This window comes from Heptranchias perlo, chromosome 9, assembly GCF_035084215.1.
Source record: "Heptranchias perlo isolate sHepPer1 chromosome 9, sHepPer1.hap1, whole genome shotgun sequence".
NCBI lineage: Eukaryota > Metazoa > Chordata > Chondrichthyes > Hexanchiformes > Hexanchidae > Heptranchias > Heptranchias perlo.
The window spans coordinates 63,132,575-63,156,630 of record NC_090333.1 but is presented as its reverse complement, the minus strand read 5'-3'; the positions used below and the strand labels follow the sequence as shown (position 1 = coordinate 63,156,630).

General features: G+C 39.6%; 1 protein-coding gene across 4 annotated transcripts in view; it reads right to left on the bottom strand.

Annotated features, from left to right (window-relative positions):
* dennd1b (DENN/MADD domain containing 1B) overlaps positions 1-24,056 on the bottom strand; it is a 244,552-nt gene that overhangs the window by 24,450 nt on the left and 196,046 nt on the right. For 3 of the 4 annotated variants that reach the window (XM_067990632.1, XM_067990634.1, XM_067990633.1), the window contains 5 exons: positions 22,330-22,420; positions 19,898-19,938; positions 17,308-17,376; positions 11,369-11,425; positions 7,588-7,701 (listed from right to left, as the gene is read on the bottom strand). In XM_067990632.1, the coding sequence (XP_067846733.1) occupies positions 7,588-7,701; positions 11,369-11,425; positions 17,308-17,376; positions 19,898-19,938; positions 22,330-22,420 (372 nt within the window). Of the gene's footprint in view, positions 1-5,565; positions 5,794-7,587; positions 7,702-11,368; positions 11,426-17,307; positions 17,377-19,897; positions 19,939-22,329; positions 22,421-24,056 lie in introns of those variants that run through there. The other variant, XM_067990635.1, reaches the window with a different exon arrangement.

Sequence of the window (24,056 nt, the reverse complement as noted above, 5' to 3'; positions counted from 1 at the left end):
GTGTGAATCCCAAGCTGTGAGAGATGGCCCTCTGGAGGGGGCCCTCACACTTGGTGCCTTTAGGGCACTTGGGAAGTAGACTATGACGCAACTGTTGAGTTATGTTACCATTTACTTGTTGATGCGCATCTGAAACCACTTTGCAATGACAGAAAAAAAAACTGGCAGCATAACATCAGCCTTCAATTCAGATTTCGAGCAACCACATTTTTCTATTTAATCACTTTCTTCAATATTCTCCCCATCGCTAGGCATTACAACAACTATTTGAATTTATATAGTACCTTTAATGCAGTAAATCGTCCCGGTGCTGCACAGGAGCAATTATCAAACAAAATTTGACACCGAGCCACATAGGGAGATATTAGGACAGGTCAAAGAGGTAGGTTTTAAGGAGCGTCTTAAAGGAGGAGAGAGAGGTAAAGAGACGGAGAGATTTAGGGAGGGAATTCCTTAGGGCCCAGGCAGCTGAAGACACGGCTGCCAATGGTGGAGTGATGAAAATTACAACAAACACAGCAATACAATTCAGAGTACAAAAAGATACAATATAGGAGTGCTCGAGTTCCAGGATCCTATTGCTTTTTGCTCCAGAAATACCATTTTATTTTGTCTTAAAAGACAGATAAAACTCATATTAATGACTTGGGTATAGAAGGTATAATTTCAAAGTTTGCAAATGACACAAAACTCAAATGTAGTAAACAATGTGGAGGATAGTACCAGACTTTAGGAGGACATAGACAGACTGGTGAAATGGGCAACATGGCAGATGAAATTTAACAGAGAGAAGTGTGAAGTGATACATTTTGGTAGGAAGAATGAGGAGAGGCAATATAAACTAAATGATACAATTTTAAAGGGGGTGCAGGAACAGAGAAACCTGGGGGTGCACATACACAAATCTTTGAAGGTGGCAGAGCAAGTTGAGAAGGCTGTTAAAAAAGCATGTGTGATTCTGGGCTTTATTAATAGAGGCGTAGGGCACAAAAGCAAGGAAGTTATGCTAAAACTTCATAAAACACTGGTTAGACCTCAGCTGGAGTATTGTGTTCAATTCTGGGCACCACACTTTAGGAAGGATGTCAAAGCCTGATAGAGGATGCAGAAGAGATTTTCTAGAATGGTACCAGGGATGAGGGAGTTCAGTTATGGGGTGAGACTGGAGAAGCTGGGGTGTGTTCTCCCTAGAACAAAGAATGTTAAGAGGAATAAAAAAAAAATGTTAAGAGGAGATTTGATAGAGGCGTTCAAAATCATGAACGGTTGAGACAGAGTAAATTAGAAGAAACTGTTTCCAGTGGCAGAACAGTCGGTAACCATTTAAGATGATCGGCAAAAGAGCCAGAGGCAACATGAGGAAACATTTTTTTGCACAGCCAGTTGTAACAATCTGGAATGCACTGCCTGAAAGGGTGGTGGAAGCAGATTCAATAGTAATTTTCAAAAGGGAATTGGGCAAGTACTTGAAGGGAAAACATTTACAGGGCTATGGGGAAAGAGCAGGGGAATGGGACTAATTGGTAGCTCTTTCAAAAAAGCCGGCACAGGCACGATGGGCCGAATGGCCTCCTCCTGTGCTGTCCCTGTACTTAGTATCTACGAATTTCATTCCACATTCATGCTGGAAATAATGAATTTGACCACAAGATGGCAGAATTTAGTTATACAGAGAACGGTGGCTACAGCACTCAATTTCAAGAATAACAGACCTGCACACAATCTCTTCACAGTGACTTCAAATTTAGCGAACAATTTCAGAAAATTCTTTGATATTTGTAGCATATCTGTATTTGGTTTTGCATTAACTGAAATTTCACAAAGCTAACTTACACTTTGGTAGGACAGAAAATAATGCTAATTAAAAGGGCAATATTTCTACAGGGCTTTTATCCACCATCAGAATATTACAACTATGTTCTTGATTATAGTACTGATGTCAGAAACTGAGCTGTGCTCAGAGAAAAAGCGCATGAACCGAAAGAGGGAAAAGAATACCATTTAACGTGACCATTCACAATAAGGCAAAGACAACGCCCCGTCCTTCCTGCATATTATGATTACTTAGCACATATGATTTAAAGAAACAGGTGCTCACTCATGACTGGCCCACTGATTGCCCGTTTTCCTGCATTTTCCCACATCTAAGGAAGCTACCATCGCTAAAGCAAGATATCACAACAAACAATGCTCTCACTGCCTCATGCTGGTGTCTATAGTGTTGAGTATCCCAGCCATGAACAGCTTCCCAAAGCAATTTGAGAAACCACAAGACCAGGATTTCCTCTATAATTAGTCAATTTTGGAGGAAAATCACCTCTACATTTTGCCAACTAAGGAAACTAGGCCAACACGTACAATTTTATTGACAATTCTTAATTTTGCATTATTGAGAGAGAAATATTCCCACAAAATAAAGCAATAGTGCAAAATCAATAGTTAATGAAATCGCAAGTGTTGGCAACATTGTAAAGGGTGAACGATGATTTAACAAACAATTTATAAAATGGCTCCAGAAATCCATCTGTAACTGAGAGACAATCCATTAAATACAGTGAATAGTAGGTGTGTGGGGGCATTATTGTAAGCATCAGGATAGGTACGGAGTATCAGTACTGATGCCTCATTGCTGTCAGCCTCCCTCGACCTGGGAAATGATGCAAAATGTGTGGTTCCAAACAGGTGGGAGGGAACTTTAAGAATCCATTTTTATGCTAATGATAATCAAATAAAATTAGAGGATTTAAAAAAAGGAGCATTACAGAGTAATGCCATTGCGCAATTAAAGAATATATTCCTTTAATGACAATCAAGAATCATTCATACAGACCTTATGCATGGTCTATGTTTGAAGTGTCACAAAACTCATGGCAACTGTCACCAAGAATGACACTGGCAGTCCATTAAGAATGTTAGCTGTATGAACAAAACCAACAACTTTTTGGCAGATAATTAAAATGTTATGGAAGACTGAATATGTTAAAAGAGGTAGCAGGCAGAATTCATTTTAATTTCTGTAGTTTTGAAAAGCAGTTGTATTCTTTTGTAAAGCAATAATAAAACTTATCAGACAGCCAAATCTTTCTCCAAATCTCAAAGAAATCTAGTGACATTTTCCCCAGTTACAAAGTGACAGTTCATTTATTTAAAATTCTACAGATCAGTCAGATCTAAAGTACAATTCAACACAACAGTCTAAGATGAACCATTTAAGCATAAAATGTCACTCATTTTTGTTGCCAAAATAGACCATAAGGTTTAATCGCTTCTTCAGCTAAAAATAGACTTTTTCTACACGTCACCACTGCCCGGCATTCAAGCCAACAATCAAGGCATTTTTAATTTTATTATGAATTACATAACTTCACCATGGCATAATTGCAGCTTCATTAAATTATTTCTTTTGAATGTTTTATTCACTTGATGTTGCCAAATGTGTACCTATGTGGAGTTCACAGTTCATTTTGAGAACCAGGAAGACCGTATTGAAAAATGACTAAGCACTAAAATATTTGACATACAAAAAAGTTTAACCTCTATTCCAATCAAAAATTAAATCAATAGCTTTTTTTTTACATCCCAAGGAAGTCAACTGATTTTGAAAATTTTCTGAAATCTTCATGACATTGTGAAATTGGAATCCAGAAATTACTGAGACCAATATTCCATCAAACAAATGTTCAACGTTTATGCATGAAATTGTAAGGCATTAACCAGTTCAAAATAAAGGGGTCAATGCCTCTGTTAGAACAGCAGAGATCGAAACTTCATACAAACACTTGGAGCAATTAGACAATACCATCATTCCTAGTAATTTCCAAGCTATGGTTCCTTTTGTGACAATGGAAGTGCAGCTTTTGTATAAAATATAACTGACCAGTAAATGGTGATAAAACAGTTTGATAAGTATTACACAACTGGCACAATGTTTAGAATGAAACTTTAAAAAGAGAACTAAAAATGAAAATATATTTCTCAGTAAAGACAATTGCGGTGTTGCTAAAGAAATGCTGGTCAGTTGTAGAATCATAGAATGATTCAGCACAGGAGGCCATTCGGCCCATTGTGCCTGTGCCGGCTCATTGAAAGAGTTATCCAATTAGTCCCACTCTACTGCCTTTCCCTATATCCCTGCAAATCTTTCCCCTTCAAGTCTCTATCAATTGCCTTTTGAAAGTTATCATTGAATCTGCTTCCACCACTCTTTCAGGCAGTGCATTCCAGATCATAACAACTCGCTTCGTAAAAAAATTTCTCCTCATCTTGCCTCTGGCACTTTTACCAATGACCTTTAATCTGTATCCTCTGGTTACTAACCCTTCTGCAACTGGAAACAGTTTATCCTTATTTACTCTATCAAAACCCTTCATGATTTTGAACATCTCAATTAAATCTCCGCTTAACCTTCTCTGCTCCAAGGAGAACAACCCCAGCTTCTCTGGTCCCTCCACATAACTGAAGTCCCACATGCCTGGTACCATTCTAGTAACTAATCTCTGCACCCTCTCTAAAGCCTTGACATCATTCCTGAAGTGTGGTGCCCAGAATTGGACACAATACTTCAGCTGGGGCCTAACCAGTGATTTACAAAGGTTTAGCATAACTTCCTTGCTTTTGTACACTCTGCCTGTGTTTATAAAATCAAGGATACAGTAGGCTTTTTCTTTTTTAAAAAAAACAGCCTTCTCAACTTGTCCTGCCACCTTCAAAGATTTGTGTACATACACCTCCAGGTCTCTCTGTTCCTGTACCCCCTTTAAAATTGTACCATTTAGCTCATATTGCCTCTCCTCATTCTTCCTACCAACATGCATAACTTCACACTTCTCTGCATTAAATTGCATCTGCCATGTATCTGCCCATTTCACCAGTCTGTCTATGTCCTCCTGAAGTCTGTTACTGTCCGCCTCACTGTTTACATTTCTGAGTTTCGTGTCATTTGCAAGCTTTGAAATTATGCCCTGTATACACAAATCCAGGTCATTAATGGATAGCAAAAAGAGTAGAGGTCCTAATACCCAACCCCTGGGGGACACCACTGTATACTTCTCACCAGTCTAAAAAACAACCGTTCGCTACAACTCTCTGCTTTCTGTCTCTTAGCCAATTTCGTACCCACGTTGCCACTGCCCCTTTAATCCCATGAGCTTCAATTTTGCTAACAAGTCTATCATGTGGTACTTCATCAAACACCTTTTGAAAGCCAAATACACATCAACCCTCTCCATTACTTCATCAAAGAACTCAATCAAGTTAGTCAAACACGATTTGCCTTCAACAAATCAGTGCTGGCTATATGTATCAAGACCTTTTATTCACTTTATACAAGAAGCTGGCTTTAAGTGCTCCTGTCTGAATTGTTTGCACCACTTCTTAAAAAAAACTGCCACTTTGCTCCTCTGTTACAGTTAGCCTATTTTAGTGAACCTAAATGACTTTTCATTGAAAGCTGCACCTCTCAAAAGCAGTGCTGTAAATATCCATGTATATAAAATCATGGGGAAGAATTGTAATTCAAATTAGTTTAATTTTATACCAAAAGAGACCTCAAAGGCATTCAATATTTTAACACAATAGATTACCACCAGAAAGAAACTTCTGCTAAATATTTCAATACACGTGCTGTTGTATAATGGATGAAATCATTTGGTTACTTCTTTTGGGCGGCTGCCGTTGGTACTTCTTCATGGAATTAATTTTGGGAAGGATGACCTCACAGCAACCATTTAATGCTCGATCGTTGTATTATGAAGCCCTGTGGTTATTTTGTGGTTTGTTTTGTGAATCAGGGTTCTGCAAAAGGTTTAACAGCACAGTCACAATGCACAAGTAAAATATAATTACATAATCTTTCCCAAAGCCATTGCACAAATAAAAATTGATGATCTTCACCTGAGGGTTGAAATCGCCATGCAACAAGGTAGATTTCCATAAAACAGCAACATTGCTCAAAGCAGTTGGCAGGGAAATATATTTGGAAGTGAACTTGAAATTTTAAAGATGAAGGTCTTCTTTTAATGTTTGTAAACAGAGCTGCTTCCCATCTGTTTACATCGGCCCAGTAATATTTTCTGGCAATCACAGATGATTCTCTGAAGTGTAGAGTCTGCCCACCTCCCACACATATGCAAACTTATCACCTATGATTGCATGGACTCTGTAAGCTGTCTATGAAATAGGTGGCAACGATGGCTCTTTATAAGTATTTATAAGTATTCTAACTTGCTGGAATTTCAAAATGCCACAAATTTGAACAGCGATTCCTGACCAATAATTATAAATTTGCTGATTTTACAACACTTGAATGCAATGTTGAGGGGTCAGCAGGAGCAAAATGAAGCAATAGCCCCTTCTCAACAGGAAACTTCCTATTTGTTTACGTTTAGCATAGAAATGTGACAATGTCATCAAAGCACACTACCTTAAGGAAATTGGGGGGGTGGGGGCGCATTAAGAAGAGGAAGAATGAGCTTAAGAGAGGATGAACTCAGGACATCCCGAAGTGCTTTACAGCTATATAATTACATTTTTAAAAAAATGTAATCACTGTTGTTTTGTGGACAAACAAGGAGTCAATTTTGCATGCAGCAAGATCCCACAAACAATGGAATAAATGACCAGTTAATCGGTTTTGGTGATGTTGGTTGAGGGATGATTGTTGACCACAACACCAGAACTCCTTGCTCTTTTTCCAACAAGTGCCACAAGATCTTTTACGTTCACCTGAACAGCTAGCCAGGGCCTCAGTTTTACATTTCACCTGAACGACAGTACCTCCAGCAATTCTGCAATCTTTCAGTACTGTACTGTCATATCAGACCAGATTATGTGTATAAATCCTGGAGTTGGGCTTGACCCATGACCTTCCAACTCAGAGGAGAGAGTGGTACGACTTAGTCAGATGCAACTAAAAAAGCAACTGTTCAAAAATATTTTTTGCATCAGCACATTGTGGTCCAATGATAGATTTCAGTGTATGCAAATAGGTTTTATTATGTTAAATATTTTAAAGCTGCTTTTATATTGGCACCATTAAATTGAGATTCTGGGAGACCAGTGTCCATGAGCACACCCCTGCGTTTACGCGACTGAATGCAGCTCCCTTATCCTGGTGACAGACTCAGAGCAATGAAAAACTGGATTTACCTGTCCATTGCCAGGATGAGGAAAAAAGGCGTAGCAGACTAAACACGACAAGCCAGTCCTCTTCCAGAATCCAAATTAAAACAGTGCCACTATAAAGTCAGCTTCAAACGGAGCGTTGACTTGATATCTACTTTCCTATCGTCTCAATTGCTCATTTCAGTTTAACATATTGTTTGTGCTTCACCTCACCTGATGCTGTAAATTCAAATATTCCTCATTATTTATTAGAGTGTCACATGTTTATTTGCCGGATAAACTATGTGAAATGGAAGGCACCGCCAACACTGCAACATTAACGATAACTAAGTCCATAAAAAATAATTAGCAACAGCTTTCAAAAGTAAATAGAATAAAAACAAAGTATAGGCAATTACTGCAGCGGTGGCTTGAATACCAATAATATGGATACCATTGAAGAATCAGTCCAACTCCTGTTCTTACCTGTTTACGTTTAGTGGCTGGTAACCGGTTCTGTAAAAGATCAGAGTTCGATCGTCTTTGCAGGTTTGGAGAAAGACTCTCGCGACAATGTGAGTCATCATCTTCATTTCCTTCCTACACAAAAATGAAAATCCAGTAGCAGTTCAACTTAACTCTGTGACTTGGGAAAGGGAAAATATTTGTTGGCCAAAAACTATTTTCTGCACTCCCCCCACAAAGAAAACACTTTTCCTTAATATAAACTCGGAAAAGGGTTTAGGCACTCAAAATCAATACTGCATTTAATCTACGAAGGAAAGAAGTTATGTTGCTAACAGAAGATAATTTTACATTTTTAGTCTCACACAAATTTTACATGCACGTTCACAGAGATTTCAGCACCAATTTGACATTTAAGGCTTCAACTGTGATACCAAAACAATCAACTTCATCAAAGTACACATTTTGTTCCAAGCAATATTTGGGACATAGAATTACATGGAATGTGCAGCATGGAAACAGGCCATTTGGCCCAACAGATCCATGATGGTGTTTGTGTTCCACACGAGCCTCCTCCCTCCCTACTTCATCTCACCCGATCAGCATATCCTTCTATTCCTTTCGCCCTCATGTACTTATCTAGCTTCCCTTTAAAATGCATCTCTGCTAGTCGCCTCAACTACTCCTTGTGGTACCGAGTTCTACATTCTAATTACTCTCTGGGTAAAGAAGTCTCTCCTGAATTCCCTTTTCGATTTATTAGTGACTATCTTATATCTATGGCCCCTAGTTCCGGTCTCCCCCGTAAGTGGAAACATCTTCTCTATGTCTACCCTATCAAACCCTTTCATAATCTTGAAGATCTCTATCAGGTCACCCCTCAGCCTTCTCTTTTCTAGAGAAAAGAGCCCCAGCCTGTTCAAACTTTCCAGATAGGTATAACCTCTCTGTTCTGGCATCATCCTAGTAAATCTTTTTTGCACCTTCTCCAATGCCTCTATATCTTTTTTATAATATGGAGATCAGAACAGTACACAAAGTACGGTCTAACCAAGGTTCTATACAAGTTTAACATAACTTTTCTACTTTTAAATTCTATCCCTCTAGAAATGAACCAGTGTTTTTTTTTTGCTTTTTTAATGGCCTTATTAACCTGTGTCGCTACTTTTAGTGATTTGTATATCTGTACCCCCAGATCCCTCTGCTCATCTACCCGACTTGGACTCTTATATTTCAAGGAGAATGTGGTCCCCTTATTCCACCTACCAAAATGTATCACCTCACACTTACCTGCACGGAAATTCATTTGTCAATTACACGCCCATTCTGCAAGTTTATTAATATCTTCCTGTGTTTTGACACAGTCCTCCTCATTATTAACTATAACCCCCAATTTGGTGTCGTCTGCAAATTTTGAAATTGTACTTCCGATTCCCGAGTCTAAATCGTTTATGTAAATAGTGAACAATAGTGGTCCCAGCGCCGATCCTTGTGGAACACCATTTCCAACCCTTTGCCAGTCTGAATAACTACCTTTAACCCCTACTCTCTGTTTTCTGTTTTGTAGCCAGCTTGCTATCTATTCTATTACTTGTCCCCTGACACTACATGCTCTGACCTTAGTCATGAGTCCACGATGTGGTAACTTATCAAAGGCCTTTTGAAAATCCAAATATGTTACATCTACTGCATTTCCCTTGTCCACCCTTTCTGCTACTTCTTCAAAGAATTCAATAAGGTTGGCCAAGCATGATCTTCTCTTTTGAAATACATGCTGACTGTTCTTTATTATATTTCCATTTTTTAGAATTTTTTAATTACATCTTTGAGTAAGGAGTCCATTATCTTTCCAATCACCGACATTAAGCTTATTGGTCCATAGTTCCCTCGACTTGTTCTATCTCCCTTTTTAAATATAGGAATCACATTAGCTGTCTGCCGGTCCTCTGACACTATTCCCTTTTCTGATGAATTTTTATATATATGCAATGGTGCTTCTGCTATCTCTTCCCTAACTTCTTTTAATATGTGTGGATGCAATCCATCCGGACCAGGGGTTTTATCCTCTGTAAGTTTGATTAGTGTATCAATTATCTCCCCCCTTTCTATCTTAAATGTCTTTATATCTTTATTGATTTTTTTTCTGTCATGCCCACCACATTAGTCTCCCTGGTAAATACTGAGGCAAAGTAATTATTTAATATTTTTGTCATTTCGTTGTTGTTACCTGTGGGTTTATTGTATGCATCCCTTAGTGGCCCTATCCTGATTTTTATTTTGTTAGTTATGTGTTTGTAGAATACTTTACTATCTCTTTTTATATTCCTTGATAATTTAATTTCGTAGTTTCTCTTTGCCTTCCGAATTGTTTTTTTGACTTCTTTCCTAACCTTTTCGAATTCCCTTTTGTCATCTTCTCCTTTGTTGTCTATGTACTTAGTGTATGACTTTTTCTTTAGTTTCAATTTTGCCCTTATTTCTTTCTTCATCCATGATGTGTCTTTACTGGCTAGTTTGTTTTTGCTTTTTGTGGGATATATTTCTCCTGAACTCCACGATCAACATTTTAAATGTTTCCCAGTGAAATGTTCTATTTCTTGGTCAGTAAATTTTTTGATTTATTTTATGAGTTCCTTTCTCATCCCCTTAAAATCGGCTTTTTGCCAATTTATTACTTTGGTCTTTGTCTTTCTTATGTCCTTCTCAATATTTATCTTCAACCTTATTATGCTGTGATCGCTATTGCCTAGATGTTCCCCTACGCTTTCATCTCTTATCTGTTCTAGTTCATTTCCCATTACTAGATCCAGCAGTGCTTCCTCTCTTGTTGGGCTTTTTACATACTGGGTAAGAAATTAGTCCTGCACACACTGTAAAATCTCCATTCCCTGTACCCCTTTACCTATCTCTTGTCAGTTTATTAGGGGGTAGTCAAAATCTCCCATGATTACTATTCTATATCCTTTCCTCATTTCACTTATTTGCTTACATATCTCTTCCTCCACCTACTTTCCACTATTAGGTGGTCTATAATATGCCCCTATTAGCATGATCTATCTGTTCTTATCTTTCATTTCAATCCACATGAATTCTATTTCTATCCTTCTGTTAGTTATATCCCTTTTTTCTACTGCCATTATGTTATCTCTAATTAGTGCAGCTACTCCATTCCCCCCTTCTTCCTTCCCTATCCTATCTGGCTATGTTATAACCTGCAATATTTAGTTGCCAGTCCTGTTCTTTATGTAGCCATGTTTCAGTTACTCCGACCACATCTGGTTCCTCGCAACGGATTATTGCCTCCAGTTTCCCAGTTTTATTTTGGACGCTGTGTACATTACTGTACTGGAAGTTTAATTCATCTTTAATAGGTGTTCCTCTTAATTTTTTAACAGTCCTTTTATACTTCTGTTTTATAACTGTATTTGTTGCTTGACCATTTATGTTATCTTTATTCCTTACCCAGGTCTGACCTTTAGACTTGTCTCCGGTTTCTTGGCTACATAAAGAACAGGCTTTTGTTATTGCTACCAGATTCCTCCCCCCATCCTGCTAGTTTAAAGCCTTATGCCTTATCAATATTTCTGTGATGAAATATGCAAGCTAAAAATGGGATCATTCAACCTCAGCATGAAACAATAAGAGATCAAGAATGCCTGAGGGTCAGTTATGAAAAATGTATGTTATTGAGCAAAGGATTAAGCAAATTTCACAAATCATTAACAGACAATGTCTCTTGCAACTTTCTTGTTTTAGATATTTCAAAGAATGCAATTTCAATGAAGTCAGATATGTTATGTACCTTCTGTTTCAACATGCTCTTCACTTCTTTGATCCCCATCTTGGCCTGGTTCTTCGCCTTGAAGGGAAAAAAAAGGGTTTGATACAGCATTCCTTTTCAATGTGACACAAACTTCTCAATATTAAATCTAAACAGTCATAACAGGTTTTCTTTAAAGTTGCTACCAGATATTGAAACCAGTTATTTTCACTGGATTAAAGATGGCCTCTTTCATAACAACTTAAAGTAATCTGGCTGAGCCAGCTGATATGAAATACAAAATTACTACGAAGTTACCATATCTACGCATTTCTTAAAATGATCAAACCTAACTTTTAATATTGGATTGATAACTGAATATCAAATATGTACTTTTAACTTCCAGCTATTATTTATCTACCTTGCTTGCCTTCATTGATGTACTTCTTCCCCTTGAAGTGCAACTATGAAAGCTTAATGACTTTTGGGTGAAAGCAAAGGGAGAAAAATACTTTGTGCTTCATTTTTTTAAGCAATTTATAGGTTTTCGATTCTGATTTTTATCTCTTTATAATGTGCATTCAAGCATGTACTACCATTTCTTGAAAGAAAAATTTGATTATTCAATCTTCAACTGAATATATTGTTTTCTTACTTATAATCAACAGTATTGCATTAAACCAGAGTCCATACTGATTATTAAGGGATATATCTTTGAAGTAAATAGTCAATAAATCTACAGCAACATTGTCCAAAGATGACTATTTTTTATTCGTCCATGGGATGTAGGCGTCACTGGCAAGGCTAGCATTTATTGCCCACCCCTAATTGCCCTTGAGAACGTGGTGGTAAGCTGCCTTCTTGAACCGCTGCAGTCAGTGTGGTGAAGGTTCTCCCACAGTGCTGTTAGGAAGGGAGTTCCAGGATTTTGACCCAGCGACGATGAAGGAACGGTGATATATTTCCAAGTCGGGATGGTGTATGACTTGGAGGGGAACGTGCAGGTGGTGTTGTTCCCATGTGCCATCAAGAGTCATGACTTGAAATCTGACAGACCGGGGTGGCTGCGGGGGAAACAATCTTGAGCAAGCTTTCCTTTTAGTCTAAGGGATTTTCACTCTATTAAACTCATCCTTCATTCTGTGAACCAGTCCATGAGGGGAAGGCGAAGCAACCCGCTCCGGGGTTTCTGCTGATGTCATTTAGCAGCATGTGCAAGAGCATCCCTGGATGATTTTCATTCACATTTTGCCTCCCTGTGGAGAAGTACCTGGTCTTCACTCAGCACCTGGCCAAAATAGGGAGCTAGTCATCCGACAAATCTCACAGGTAAACCTTCATATTATTACTCAGTTGCACAGAACCTTTGGGGCAGTGTGCTGTGTCACCAGATATTGTTGTCATTTCCAGTCATTTAATAGCCAATGTAAACTAGAAAAAATGCTTGTAACATAAATATTGTGTCAAATCTGATTTGTGAATTCTACACAGAATTTACGAAAACATGAGACGTCAGATGACAGTGAAAAAGCAAATTGATAGAGTCATTTGTGAAAGACGCATTAGATGGCTGAATGTTGTCTGCGAATACCATACTAACAAACATTTGCAAAACAATAACCTAACATACTATTGTTTAGCTGATGATTAAATGGATGAAGTATTGAAAAGGCCAAGATAAAGTCCCAATCCTCAAGTTTGTATTGCACATTAATGGAAGTGATTTTACACAAAAACATAAGAAATAGGAGCAGGAGTAGGCCATACCGCCCCTCGAGCCTGCTCCACCATTCAATCAGATCATGGCTGATCCTCGACCTCAACTCCACTTTCCCACTGGATCCCCATATCCCTTGATTCCCCTCGAGTCCAAAAATCTAGCCATCTCGATATATTCAATGACTCAGCATCCACAGCCCTCTGGGGTAGAGAATTCCAAAGATTCACAATCCTCTGCGTGAAGAAATTCCTCCCCATCTCAGTTTTGAATTGCCGACCCTGTATCCTGCGATTATGCCCCCTAGTTCTAGACTCTTTAGCCAGGGGTAACAATCTCTCAGCATCTACCCTGTCAAGCCCCCTCATAATCTTATATGTTTTAATGAGATCACTTCTCATTCTGCTAAACTTCAGAGAGAATAGGCCCATTTTACTCAACCTCACCTTATAGGAATCAATCTAGTGAACCTTTGTTGCACCGCCTCCAAGACAAGTATATCCTTCCTTAGATAAGGAGACCAAACCTGTATGCAGTACTCCAGGTGAGGTCTCACCAAAGCCCTGTACAACTGTAGTAAGACTTCCTTACTCTTGTACTCCAACCCCCTTGTAATAAAGGCCAACATGCCATTTGCTTTCCTACGTTCCCCTCCAAGTCACACACCATCCCGACTTGGAAATATATCGCCGTTCCTTCATCGTTGCTGGGTCAAAATCCTGGAACTCCCTTCCTAACAGCACTGTGGGAGAACCGTCACCACACGGACTGCAGCGGTTCAAGGCGGCGGCTCACCACCACCTTCTCAAGGGCAATTAGGGATGGGCAATAAATGTTGGCCTCGCCAGCGACGCCCACATCCCATGAACGAATAAAAAAAAAAATTGCCTGCTTTACCTGCATGCTAACTTTTTGTGTTTCTTGTACCAGGACACCCAAGTCTCTCTGAACACCAACATTTAATAGTTTCTCCCCATTTAAAAAATATTCTGTTTTTCTATTCTTCCTACCAAAGTGAATAACCTCACATTTCTCCACATTATACTCCATCTGCCACCTTCGTGCCCACTCACTTAACCTGTCTATATCCCTTTGCAGACACTGTGTCCTCCTCACAGCTTACTTTCCCATCTAGCTTTGTGTCATCAGCAAACTTGGATAAATTACACTCGGCCCCTTCATCTAAGCCATTAGTATAGATTGTAAATAGCTGAGGCCCAAGCACCGATCCTTGCGGTGCCTGCCAACCTGAGAATGACCCGTTTATCCTTACTCTCTGTTTTCTGTCCAATTTAACCAATCCTCTATCCATGCTAATATATTACCCGCAACCCCATGAGCCCTTACCTTGTGTAACAACCTTTTATGTGGCACCTTATTGAATGCCTACATCCACTGTTACCCCTTCATCTATCCTGCTAGTTACATCCTCAAAAACTCTAATAAATTTGTCAAACACAATTTCCCTTTCATAAAACCATGTTGACTTTGCCTAATCATATTATGATTTTCTAAGTGCTCTGTTACCACTTCCTTAATAATGGATTCCAGCATTTTCCCAATGACCGATGTCAGGTTAACTGGTCTCTCATTTCCTGTTTTCTCCATCCCTCCCTTCTTGAATAGCGGGGTAGCATTTGCTACCTGCCAATCCACTGGGATTGTTCCAGAATCTAGAGTATTTTGGAAGATCAGAACCAACGCATCCACTATCTCTTCAGCCACCTCTTTTCGAGCCCTCGGATGTAGGCCATCAGGTCAGCTTTTAACCCCATTAGTTTTACAGTACTTTTTCTCTAGTGATATTAATTGTTTTAAGTTCCTCACTCTCATTTACCCTTTGGTTACCCACTATTTTTGGTATGCTTTTTGAGTCCTCCACTGTGAAGACAGATACAAAATATTTGTTTAACGTATCCTGATTCCCGATTATAGTTTTCTGATAAAACAAATGATCTTACAGGAAGTATATTCTTTTAAATTGCCCTTGATCCTAAATATTATAAATGGAGATATCCCTGCACTCGTTGATGCCTTTCAGTTACCTCTTTCGCAATGTATTGGGCCAGAACATACTGGAGTGGGGCATCTCATGTTGTTCACCATCAGTTAGACTTTTTCGTGCACCCTTCAGCTCAAAATTTTTTGCATCATAACTTGCTGGAAGCGTGAACTGATAACGGCGCAGTGAGGGCAACGGAGCATCTGGGACCTTCGTGAATGGAGGGACCAACTATGTATCTCCTTAACCAATGAGATTTAAGGATTGAGAAAGAAACAGAGGAACGACGGAGAAGGAAGGTGAATTAGAGTCAAATCAGGTACAGAAAGAGAAATAGAGAAGGAAAGAAAGATTGGAATAACAGAGAGAGAGAAAAAAAAAGACAGAAAGGAAAAGAAAGAAAAAAATGTTAAAATTTCTCCAACAATTTACCACCTGAAGGAATGAGACTTCCTTCAATTTCTGGGCCAGGAGAGTTTGATTGGCAGTCATTAACAATTATCATGTCTTAATGAGGAAAGGCTGAACAGGCTGGGGCTCTTTTCTCTAGAAAAAAGGCTGAGGGGTGACCTAATGGACGTCTTTAAACTTGTGGTGGTGACCAAAACTAGGGGCCATAAATATAAGATAGTCAAATAAACCCAATAGGGAATTCAGGAGAAACTTTACCCAAAGAATGGTTAGAATGTGGAACTCACTGCCACAAGGAGTATTTGAAGCAACTAGCATAGATGGATTTAAGGGCAAGATAGATAAGCACATGAGGGAGAAAGGTTAGAAGGTTTTGCTGATAGGGTTGAAGAAGAGGGGTGGAAGGAGGCTCGTGTGCAGCATAAACAATGGCATGGAGGAGTTGTGCCGACTGGGCTGTAAACACTATGTATTTTTATGCAAAAAGGTACTTACTCTGTTAATTACCAGACATATCTTTCTGTGGCGAGTTCAATGAGCAATTAATGTGCAAATCCAGCAAGTTCTTAAAGACAACAGGGAGGCTAACGGCGAGATGCTTTTTGTGCGAAGCAGGTTCTGGAGATTCGCAACTCACAGCGAATCTTTTAATCCCCTAAACTTGCCGGCTGCTTTGCACATTAATAACGGCATGCATCGTTCACACGCTGTTATTTTTTCCAGCAAGTTCTGGATGATTATATTTAGAACAGTTCATTTTGCACAAAATTCCCTCTTTTGACATCATGGGGTAAATTTTAACCCCCAAGAACAGGTGGGTTGTGGGGCGGGTGGGGAGTAAAAATACTCAGTTTTCAGAGCGGGACTGCATCCTGGCTCCAACACGCCTGCTTCTGGGCTTAACCCAGGCAGGTTTGTCTGCACGTGGAGAGCAGACACCAGGAAGTTCTGCCCCCACTTAAAGCCGGCAGGCCGATACTTAAAAGGGCAATGTACCTCATTGAGATACTTTATATTTTGTGTATTGGAATAATAAAATGAATTTAATCTTACCTGTTTGAGTTTCCAATCACTTCCCATTCACGTCAGATGGAAGCAGGTGGGAAGGGCTGGATCCATGAAGTGAGTGCCTTTATTGCACTGCTTGTGGGCCTGGAGGAGCAGGAGTGCTTCATGCAGGCCCAACAAGCTCACCTGGCCAGCAGGACCCCCACGATCAGCTGACTGGCCACCCCCCCACCTTGGTGGACCCCACCTACCTCCGACTCTTCACTCAAACTGCAGCGATCCCCGATCTCCTTCTCAGCTCCCCTCCATCCCTGATCTTCTCCCCTCCCTCCGATCCCCGGTTGCCCTGGCCAACAGCCAGCCAGCCTTGTCATCAGGCTGGCTGCCAGGTGTGAAACCCAGAAGTGCCATTGCTTGGTCTCATTAAGGTCGCAATCTGTGATCTGGAAGTTAAAATTTACCCCCATGTGTCCACAAATCCACTGTTCCCATTTTTGGCATGGGGAGGGAAAAAAAGAGATGTTGTACACAAAATGTCTGCTTCCAGGCAAATATATGGACTTAGTTCTGTGTTGAGGTTTGGTTGTAGGTTTTACATCCAGAGATTTCAACATCTGAGAAACATTAGACTGAGATTTATGATTGATCAAAAGTAATCATAGGTTGCTCCCCCATTTGAAGATAAGGAACTGAGTTTACTTTTAAGCATGATGTACCTCAAACTACGTCACCAAAATATGCACCTGTCCCACTTAATGAGTAGATTATTTACATCATCACAGTCTACCTACTGTACTGCAGCACTTAATCCAATATCTTTTATGATCCAATTCAGACACTTACAAATTTGTATGCTGTTTTCATGGCAGGATTTGCTTTCGTCATCACTGTATTTATTAGAGCTCCACCTTTCTGCAAAGAAAAAAAAAATTGGTGATTGCTTTTTTCTGCATATTTTCCTCCAAATAAAACAAAAACAATCTATAGCAATAGTTTACTATAATAAAAGTAAAACACCTATTTGTTAAATTAACAATTTCGGTCATCGGTCACTTGGCAGAAATTTGATTTGGTATTTATGCAGCCATTAAACTTCATTTTATAGCTGAATGCTTTTATTCCTTTGTGAAAACTTACATGAAGAATCCATTCAATACATCTTCGATTTCCCAGTTATCTTATCGTTTGCTTGATCTGTGCCTTGACCTTCCTTCTATTATTAACAGTGTTATTATTTTTAGGGTCCCTTTTGCTGCTTTTTGCCTATTTCTCTCTTTTTTGTATGAGTCAAAAATGTTGTGGGTTTGTCTCAATCCAGAACTTCAGTACATAATCTAGGCTAACACTTCAGTGCTGTATTGAGGGAGCGCTGCATTGCATCTTTTGGATGAGATATTAAATCCAAGTCCCATTTAGCTGTTTGGATGGATCTAAAAGATCCTATGGCATTTTTTCCAAGAAGAGCAAGAAGTTCTTATGATGTCATGCCAGCATTCTCTCAATCAATGTCACCAGAGCAGATTAACAGGTCATGTACTTCACTGTTCTTTGAGGGTCCTTGCTGTGCACAAATTCGCTGCCGCATTTGCCGATATAAAAAAAACAGCAAATGCGCTTCCAAAAATAATTAACTGGCTGTGAAGCACTTTGGGACATTTTGAGGAAGTAAAAGTCACTATAAAAATGCAAGTCTGTCTTTCCTAATTTCTTCAGCTATCAACATTTGCCTTTGTGGAAATCTCAATTCTCTTTTTTTTTTGTTTCCTTGAACCTTATCAAGTATTTCTGCTTGTTCTTCAGATTATGTGAACCTCCTTATCAAGCCAATGGTCTTGTCCTTTCTATGTTACTCTTTTTAAAAACAGAGATATGGTCTTAAATAACTGTTTGGGTCCTGATGACTGAGGATAAGTCTGAAAAGAGTTAAGTTTCTTTACTATAGGCTGGAAATCAGAAATGATGAAGGTTCAATCACATGCACGCATCAAAGCAGTTTCAACTAGGAAGGGGGAGCATTGGTAAGATCTAGCAGTGTACTGACTCGTGTACCCAGGCCTAAAAATTCAGATTTCAGTCTACAGGATGCAAATTTTGGGCGCTCTGAATTTATCTCAAAGATTATTCACATTAGGCAATATTTAAAACTAGGTTTGCTGATTCTTATGTATCCTTTCGAAACTCAAGGCGATTATAATATCTTATGGATGGAAACACTAATCGTACTTTCAGAAAAGAAAGGTTTATTGACAGCACCATCACTTCACTTGAAACCCAGTCTTTCTCTTTTGTTTCACCAAGGTGGGGAATGGGTGGAGAAAAGAGAAGGGTAATGAGTCTTGCTTGCATAATGTCTAAAGAGTTACCAACACAGGAAACTGTTTCATCCTGAACTCAGTCCCCGTGTAGCAGACTTTGCCCTCTGATGTCATTGAAGACCTTTGATAAATTAATTAAATGCAAAGTCTCACCATTTGTGAGGGTTTTAATCATTCGTGCTGCTCAAGTTACAGACATGATCTCCAGTAGTCTCATGTAAAGAATGTCTTGTCATGCTGCACAAGGTGAAGAGATGGGCATTTGCAAAATCATGTCCCAATTTCAGGACAGTAACTTCTGCTTCTTCAATTTCCATTTCAATAATCCTTATGACTCCTCTGAGTGAGACTGCAAATTTACCCCCAATTTGTGATGAATTATGGCCACCCTTTTGTGCTCTGAATCCATGCCTACAGAGGGCGAGTTGAAATTGATAAAACTCATTTTATACGGGGCTTGTCTTTTGCTTCACCATTTTTCACCCCTCTTCTTTTTGATGGCCTACAGTTCGATTGGCATCAGCAGACCTTTGGTACTTTATTCAAGTGGATATTCTTCACATATGAGCTTGGATGGTCAACATTAGCAGTTTACTGGACAATGGAATCAAAGCTTAGCCAAACCTATCATATCCTCACCCGACTCCCATACATACACACTTTACAATAGTAGTGCAAAATCAGAAAAAAAAATTCCCCTCTCTACTTTAGGTCAATTGTAGAATCCCGAATGCTAATCCAGCGGAGATCAGCTATCTCAGGACAGACCAGTAATCAAACCTAGAACTTTCTGTATTGTTTAGCAGCACACCAGGCAGCATGTATACCTACCGAGTCATCAAGGGAGCTTTGTCTAGGATAGAAGATCACCTCGTCAAGCCTGGGCTGGTTCAAATTCAGCATCCAAAGATAAAAAGACAATGTGCTGATCAAATGTGCCAAATCCCCTTCCAATTGTCACTTGAATATGATTGGTGTGGAAAGATTATTCAGTGTGTAACACCTGCAGCTCTGGGTTAGTACTGCTATTCAGCACTGCTGACAATGCTAAACAATAAAAGCAGAAACAAGTGCACAAGTGCTTTGATGAACAGCATCAACAGGTATATTGTTCTCACCTTGACTGTGTGCATCCATTGCTGATAGGACTTTGAATTTCCTGTGGATAAATAAAAAGAACCAGGTTCCTCGGTTACTCCTTTTGTTAAAACTGAAAATACTTTAGTAATTTTTCATGTGGTGAAGCACAGTCATATAAAAGGGCTTGTAAATATATTTCAAATTGTGCACACAGCATTTAAAGGAAAATATGCATATATATTAAAGATGAAATTAGATATTTATTTTCCATTTTAAGTATTAAATCTCATTGTTTTCAACATTAACTATTTTCTAGTTCAGTACTTTTGCATGAAGCCCATGACTCAATCTTAGCTGCAGCAATCCTCATACTACAAATCAAGTCATTCTCCACATACCACAGTCAAGACAAGTTATCCAAAGTGGTGTCTGTCCTTTACAGAGGGTTTTTTGGGCTGGGACAACAATTCTTTCTCTGTTCTGCCCACACACCACCCCCCCCCCCCACCCCTTCTCCCTGTATATATATTTAACTTTACAATAGAACTCTTTGAAGTCAATGGGAATCAGGGGGAAAACTCTCCAGTGGCTGGAGTTATACCGAGCACAAAGGAAGATGGTAGTGGTTGTTGGAGGCCAATCATCTCAGCCCCAGGACATTGCTGCAGGAGTTCCTCAGGGCAGTGTCCTAGGCCCAACCATCTTCAGCTGCTTCATCAATGCCCTTCCCTCCATCAGAAGGTCAGAAATGGGGATGTTCGCTGATGATTGCACAGTGTTCAGTTCCATTTGCAACCCCTCAAATAATGAGGCAGTCCGAGCCCGCATGCAGCAAGACCTGGACAACATCCAGGCTTGGGCTCATAAGTGGCAAGTAACATTCGCGCCAGATAAGTGCCAGGCAATGACCATCTCCAACAAGAGAGAGTCTAACCACCTCCCCTTGACATTCAACGACATTTCCATCGCCGAATCCCCCACCATCAACATCCTGGGGGTCACCATTGACCAGAAACTTAACTGGACCAGCCATATAAATAGCTACGAGAGCAGGTCAGAGGCTGGGTATTATGCGGCGAGTGACTCACCTCCTGACTCCCCAAAGCCTTTCCACCATCTACAAGGCACAAGTCAGGAGTGTGATGGAATACTCTCCACTTGCTTGGATGAGTGCGGCTCCAACAACACTCAAGAAGCTCGACACCATCCAAGATAAAGCAGCCCGCTTGATTGGCACCCCATCCACCACCGTAAACATTCACTCCCTTCACCACCGGCTGCAGTGTGTACTATCCACAGGATGCACTGCAGCAACTCGCCAAGGCTTCTTCGACAGCACCTCCCAAACCTGCGACCTCTACCACCGAGAAGGACAAGAGCAGCAGGCACATGGGAACACCACCTGCACGTTCCCCTCCAAGTCACACACCTGCCCGACTTGGAAATATATCGCCGTTCCTTCATCGTCGCTGGGTCAAAATCCTGTAACTCCCTACCTAACAGCACTGTGGGAGAACCGTCACCACACGGACTGCAGCGGTTCAAGAAGGCGGCTCACCACCACCTTCTCAAGGGCAATTAGGGATGGGCAATAAATGCCGGCCTTGCCAGCGACGCCCACATCCCATGAACGAATAAAAAAAAATAGAACTCTTTCCTTCTCTTTCTCCTCTCCAACCCCATAACAACTAAAAAAAATTGCCCGTTAAGGAGATTTTGCTTTTGGGCTGAGACTAAAATGTCTTCCCTCTATCACACAGATTTTACATACAGCTATTACAACATAACTCACTCCTCACTTATCCTCCATCACACACACACACAAAAAAAAATTGCCAGTTTTTGAATCAGATGAAAACTAGTGAGCAAAGAATTCAAGATTGGAACCCTTATGTGCAACATTTTCAGTTTTGCTATTTTGAAAGCAGCTACTATTCCAGTAATAACAATACAAAAAGCAAAAAAAATCAACAATCATGATCTGGTATGTGCAGATCGGCCGTGGTCTGGTTGGGTGGCAGAGCAGGTTCGAGGGACTGAATGGCTTATTCCTGTTCCAAATTTTCATATGTACGATATGCTTTAATTTCACTGTTCTTTTTCCCAGAACATACTTCTTTCTACTGAAGTGGAAGCTAGATAAGTTAATGAGGGAGAAAGGAATAGAAGGATATGCTGATAGGATTAGAAGATGTACAGTGGGAGGAGGCTCATGTGGAGCATAAACACTGGCCTGGACCAGTTGGGCTGAATGGCCTGTTTTTGTGCTGTACACTCTATGTAATTCTAAAGTAGGTGAAACATGATTAACACGCAGCCCAGGCATTATCCTGGTCTAATGTCCAAGGGGAGGAGGGTAGACTTATGATATGTGGAAGATAACTATCTGAAGGGTGACAACTACAACATCTAAAAGGGTGAGCAGATTAGCAAAAAAATAAATACTTTTTGATACAAGTTGTTGCCTTACCTCCACTGTAGCCTCCAGCAGTTATTTCTTCTTCAAAAATATCAGAAAATCCTTTCCCTGCATTTAACTTTTCCAACCTGCCATCAATAAACTTACAAAAAGACAAAAATGTATATTTCAGTTTGGAAATATTGACAAAATGTAGGATATTGACAGTCGTTCTAGGTTATTCCAACTTATTTCACTATTAAAAATAAAAACGAGGATGTCCTGAAGGTTCAGTGGAAAGAAGTGACCTGTGGTGCTTAAGATTAGGAAGATCATTCCCAGTCTATGGGCAGTTAGCTGATCTCAGCTGGTAGTAGTGGGGGCATCACAATTAGATGCAGTATCCCTTGATGGTTGGGGAGGAAGCCGCCAATGATTTTAACCTCCTGCTGGAAGTGCAAGTGTATGGATATCAGGAGAGGACACAATTTGGCTGAGCAGCTGTAGCACCTATAGTTAAAAGTCCAACAGTCATTGCCCAGGCTCACACAAGGGGAACAATGGTCACTTTGGTGAAATAGCAGACAGCTACACAGCTCGCTGTACTGTGAGCTGGCATGACTCAGTGTCTTGAAGAAAACCAACATATACTTCATTGAAAATTAATGTTGGTGGCCTCATGGCAGCTTGGTCTTTGAACTCAAAGCGTTAAAACTGTTTTTTTACTTCCTACAAATGACAAATATATTCACAGAAAAGACGAACCAATATTACTGATTTACAGTTATGGTGAAATTTCTATTTATTGGTTATTAGGTCAAATCTTAAAAGCCAACTTCTATTAACAGAATACCTCTGTAGCTATGGCCTCCTTACAGCGCCTCAATATGTTTTTTTAAAAAAAGAAACGCTGGTCCAACTGACTAATTGAAAGGAAAAACATGAATCGCTTGGGATTTCTTTCAATTGCAATTTTTTGGCAGATCAACTTCAAAATTCTTACATCTTTTACTATTCAGCTTTAAATTAGATACCTCGGCATTTAGATATTAAAACACCAATTCATGAAAACATTTGTACAAAAGCAGACACAGTGGTAGCCAACATCACAGAAACAAAGAGTGTGCATGTGTCAATGATTAAGAAAAAAGATAGCAACATTATTGCGCTCTGCAAATATTCATTTTTATTAGAAATTTTATGAAGTGCTTTCGCACCGCATTTAGAAACATCCAGCTGGCCATGCTTCAGAATACTGTCAAGGCACCAATATTTGTGCAGCAGTTATGTCTTCAATACTCGAACCATGGACCAAGGTTTCCAATCATTATAAATTAATTAAAAAGGTGAAACAACTTTAAAAATCGCTATTGCTACTATTTTCAATGTAATCATTTGGCAGAAACAAATTAATTAATAATCTGAATTCCACTTACTATCTGGAGGATGCTAACTGGCATTGAGATTATTAATCCATTCATCACATTTTTCTCATCATTTGTTGTGATTAAGTGAACTGTTTCAGAACACAAATGTTCTGTACAAAACATTCAACATGAAAACACTGCTTCTGACTGATTAAATTTTAACTCTCGAAATATTAAACTTCCACTGCAACTTTTCAACGACATACTTCTCTGGCACGGGTTGCAGTAAAAATATCCACAAATATTCAGTAATAGAAACTGACATGTCGCAATATAATTATAGATCTCTGGAGTACACCTCCAAACCTAGCAGCCTTTAAGCCATAAAGTTTAAATGATTTAATGTACAAAGAAAGAAAATAGTTAAGGGCA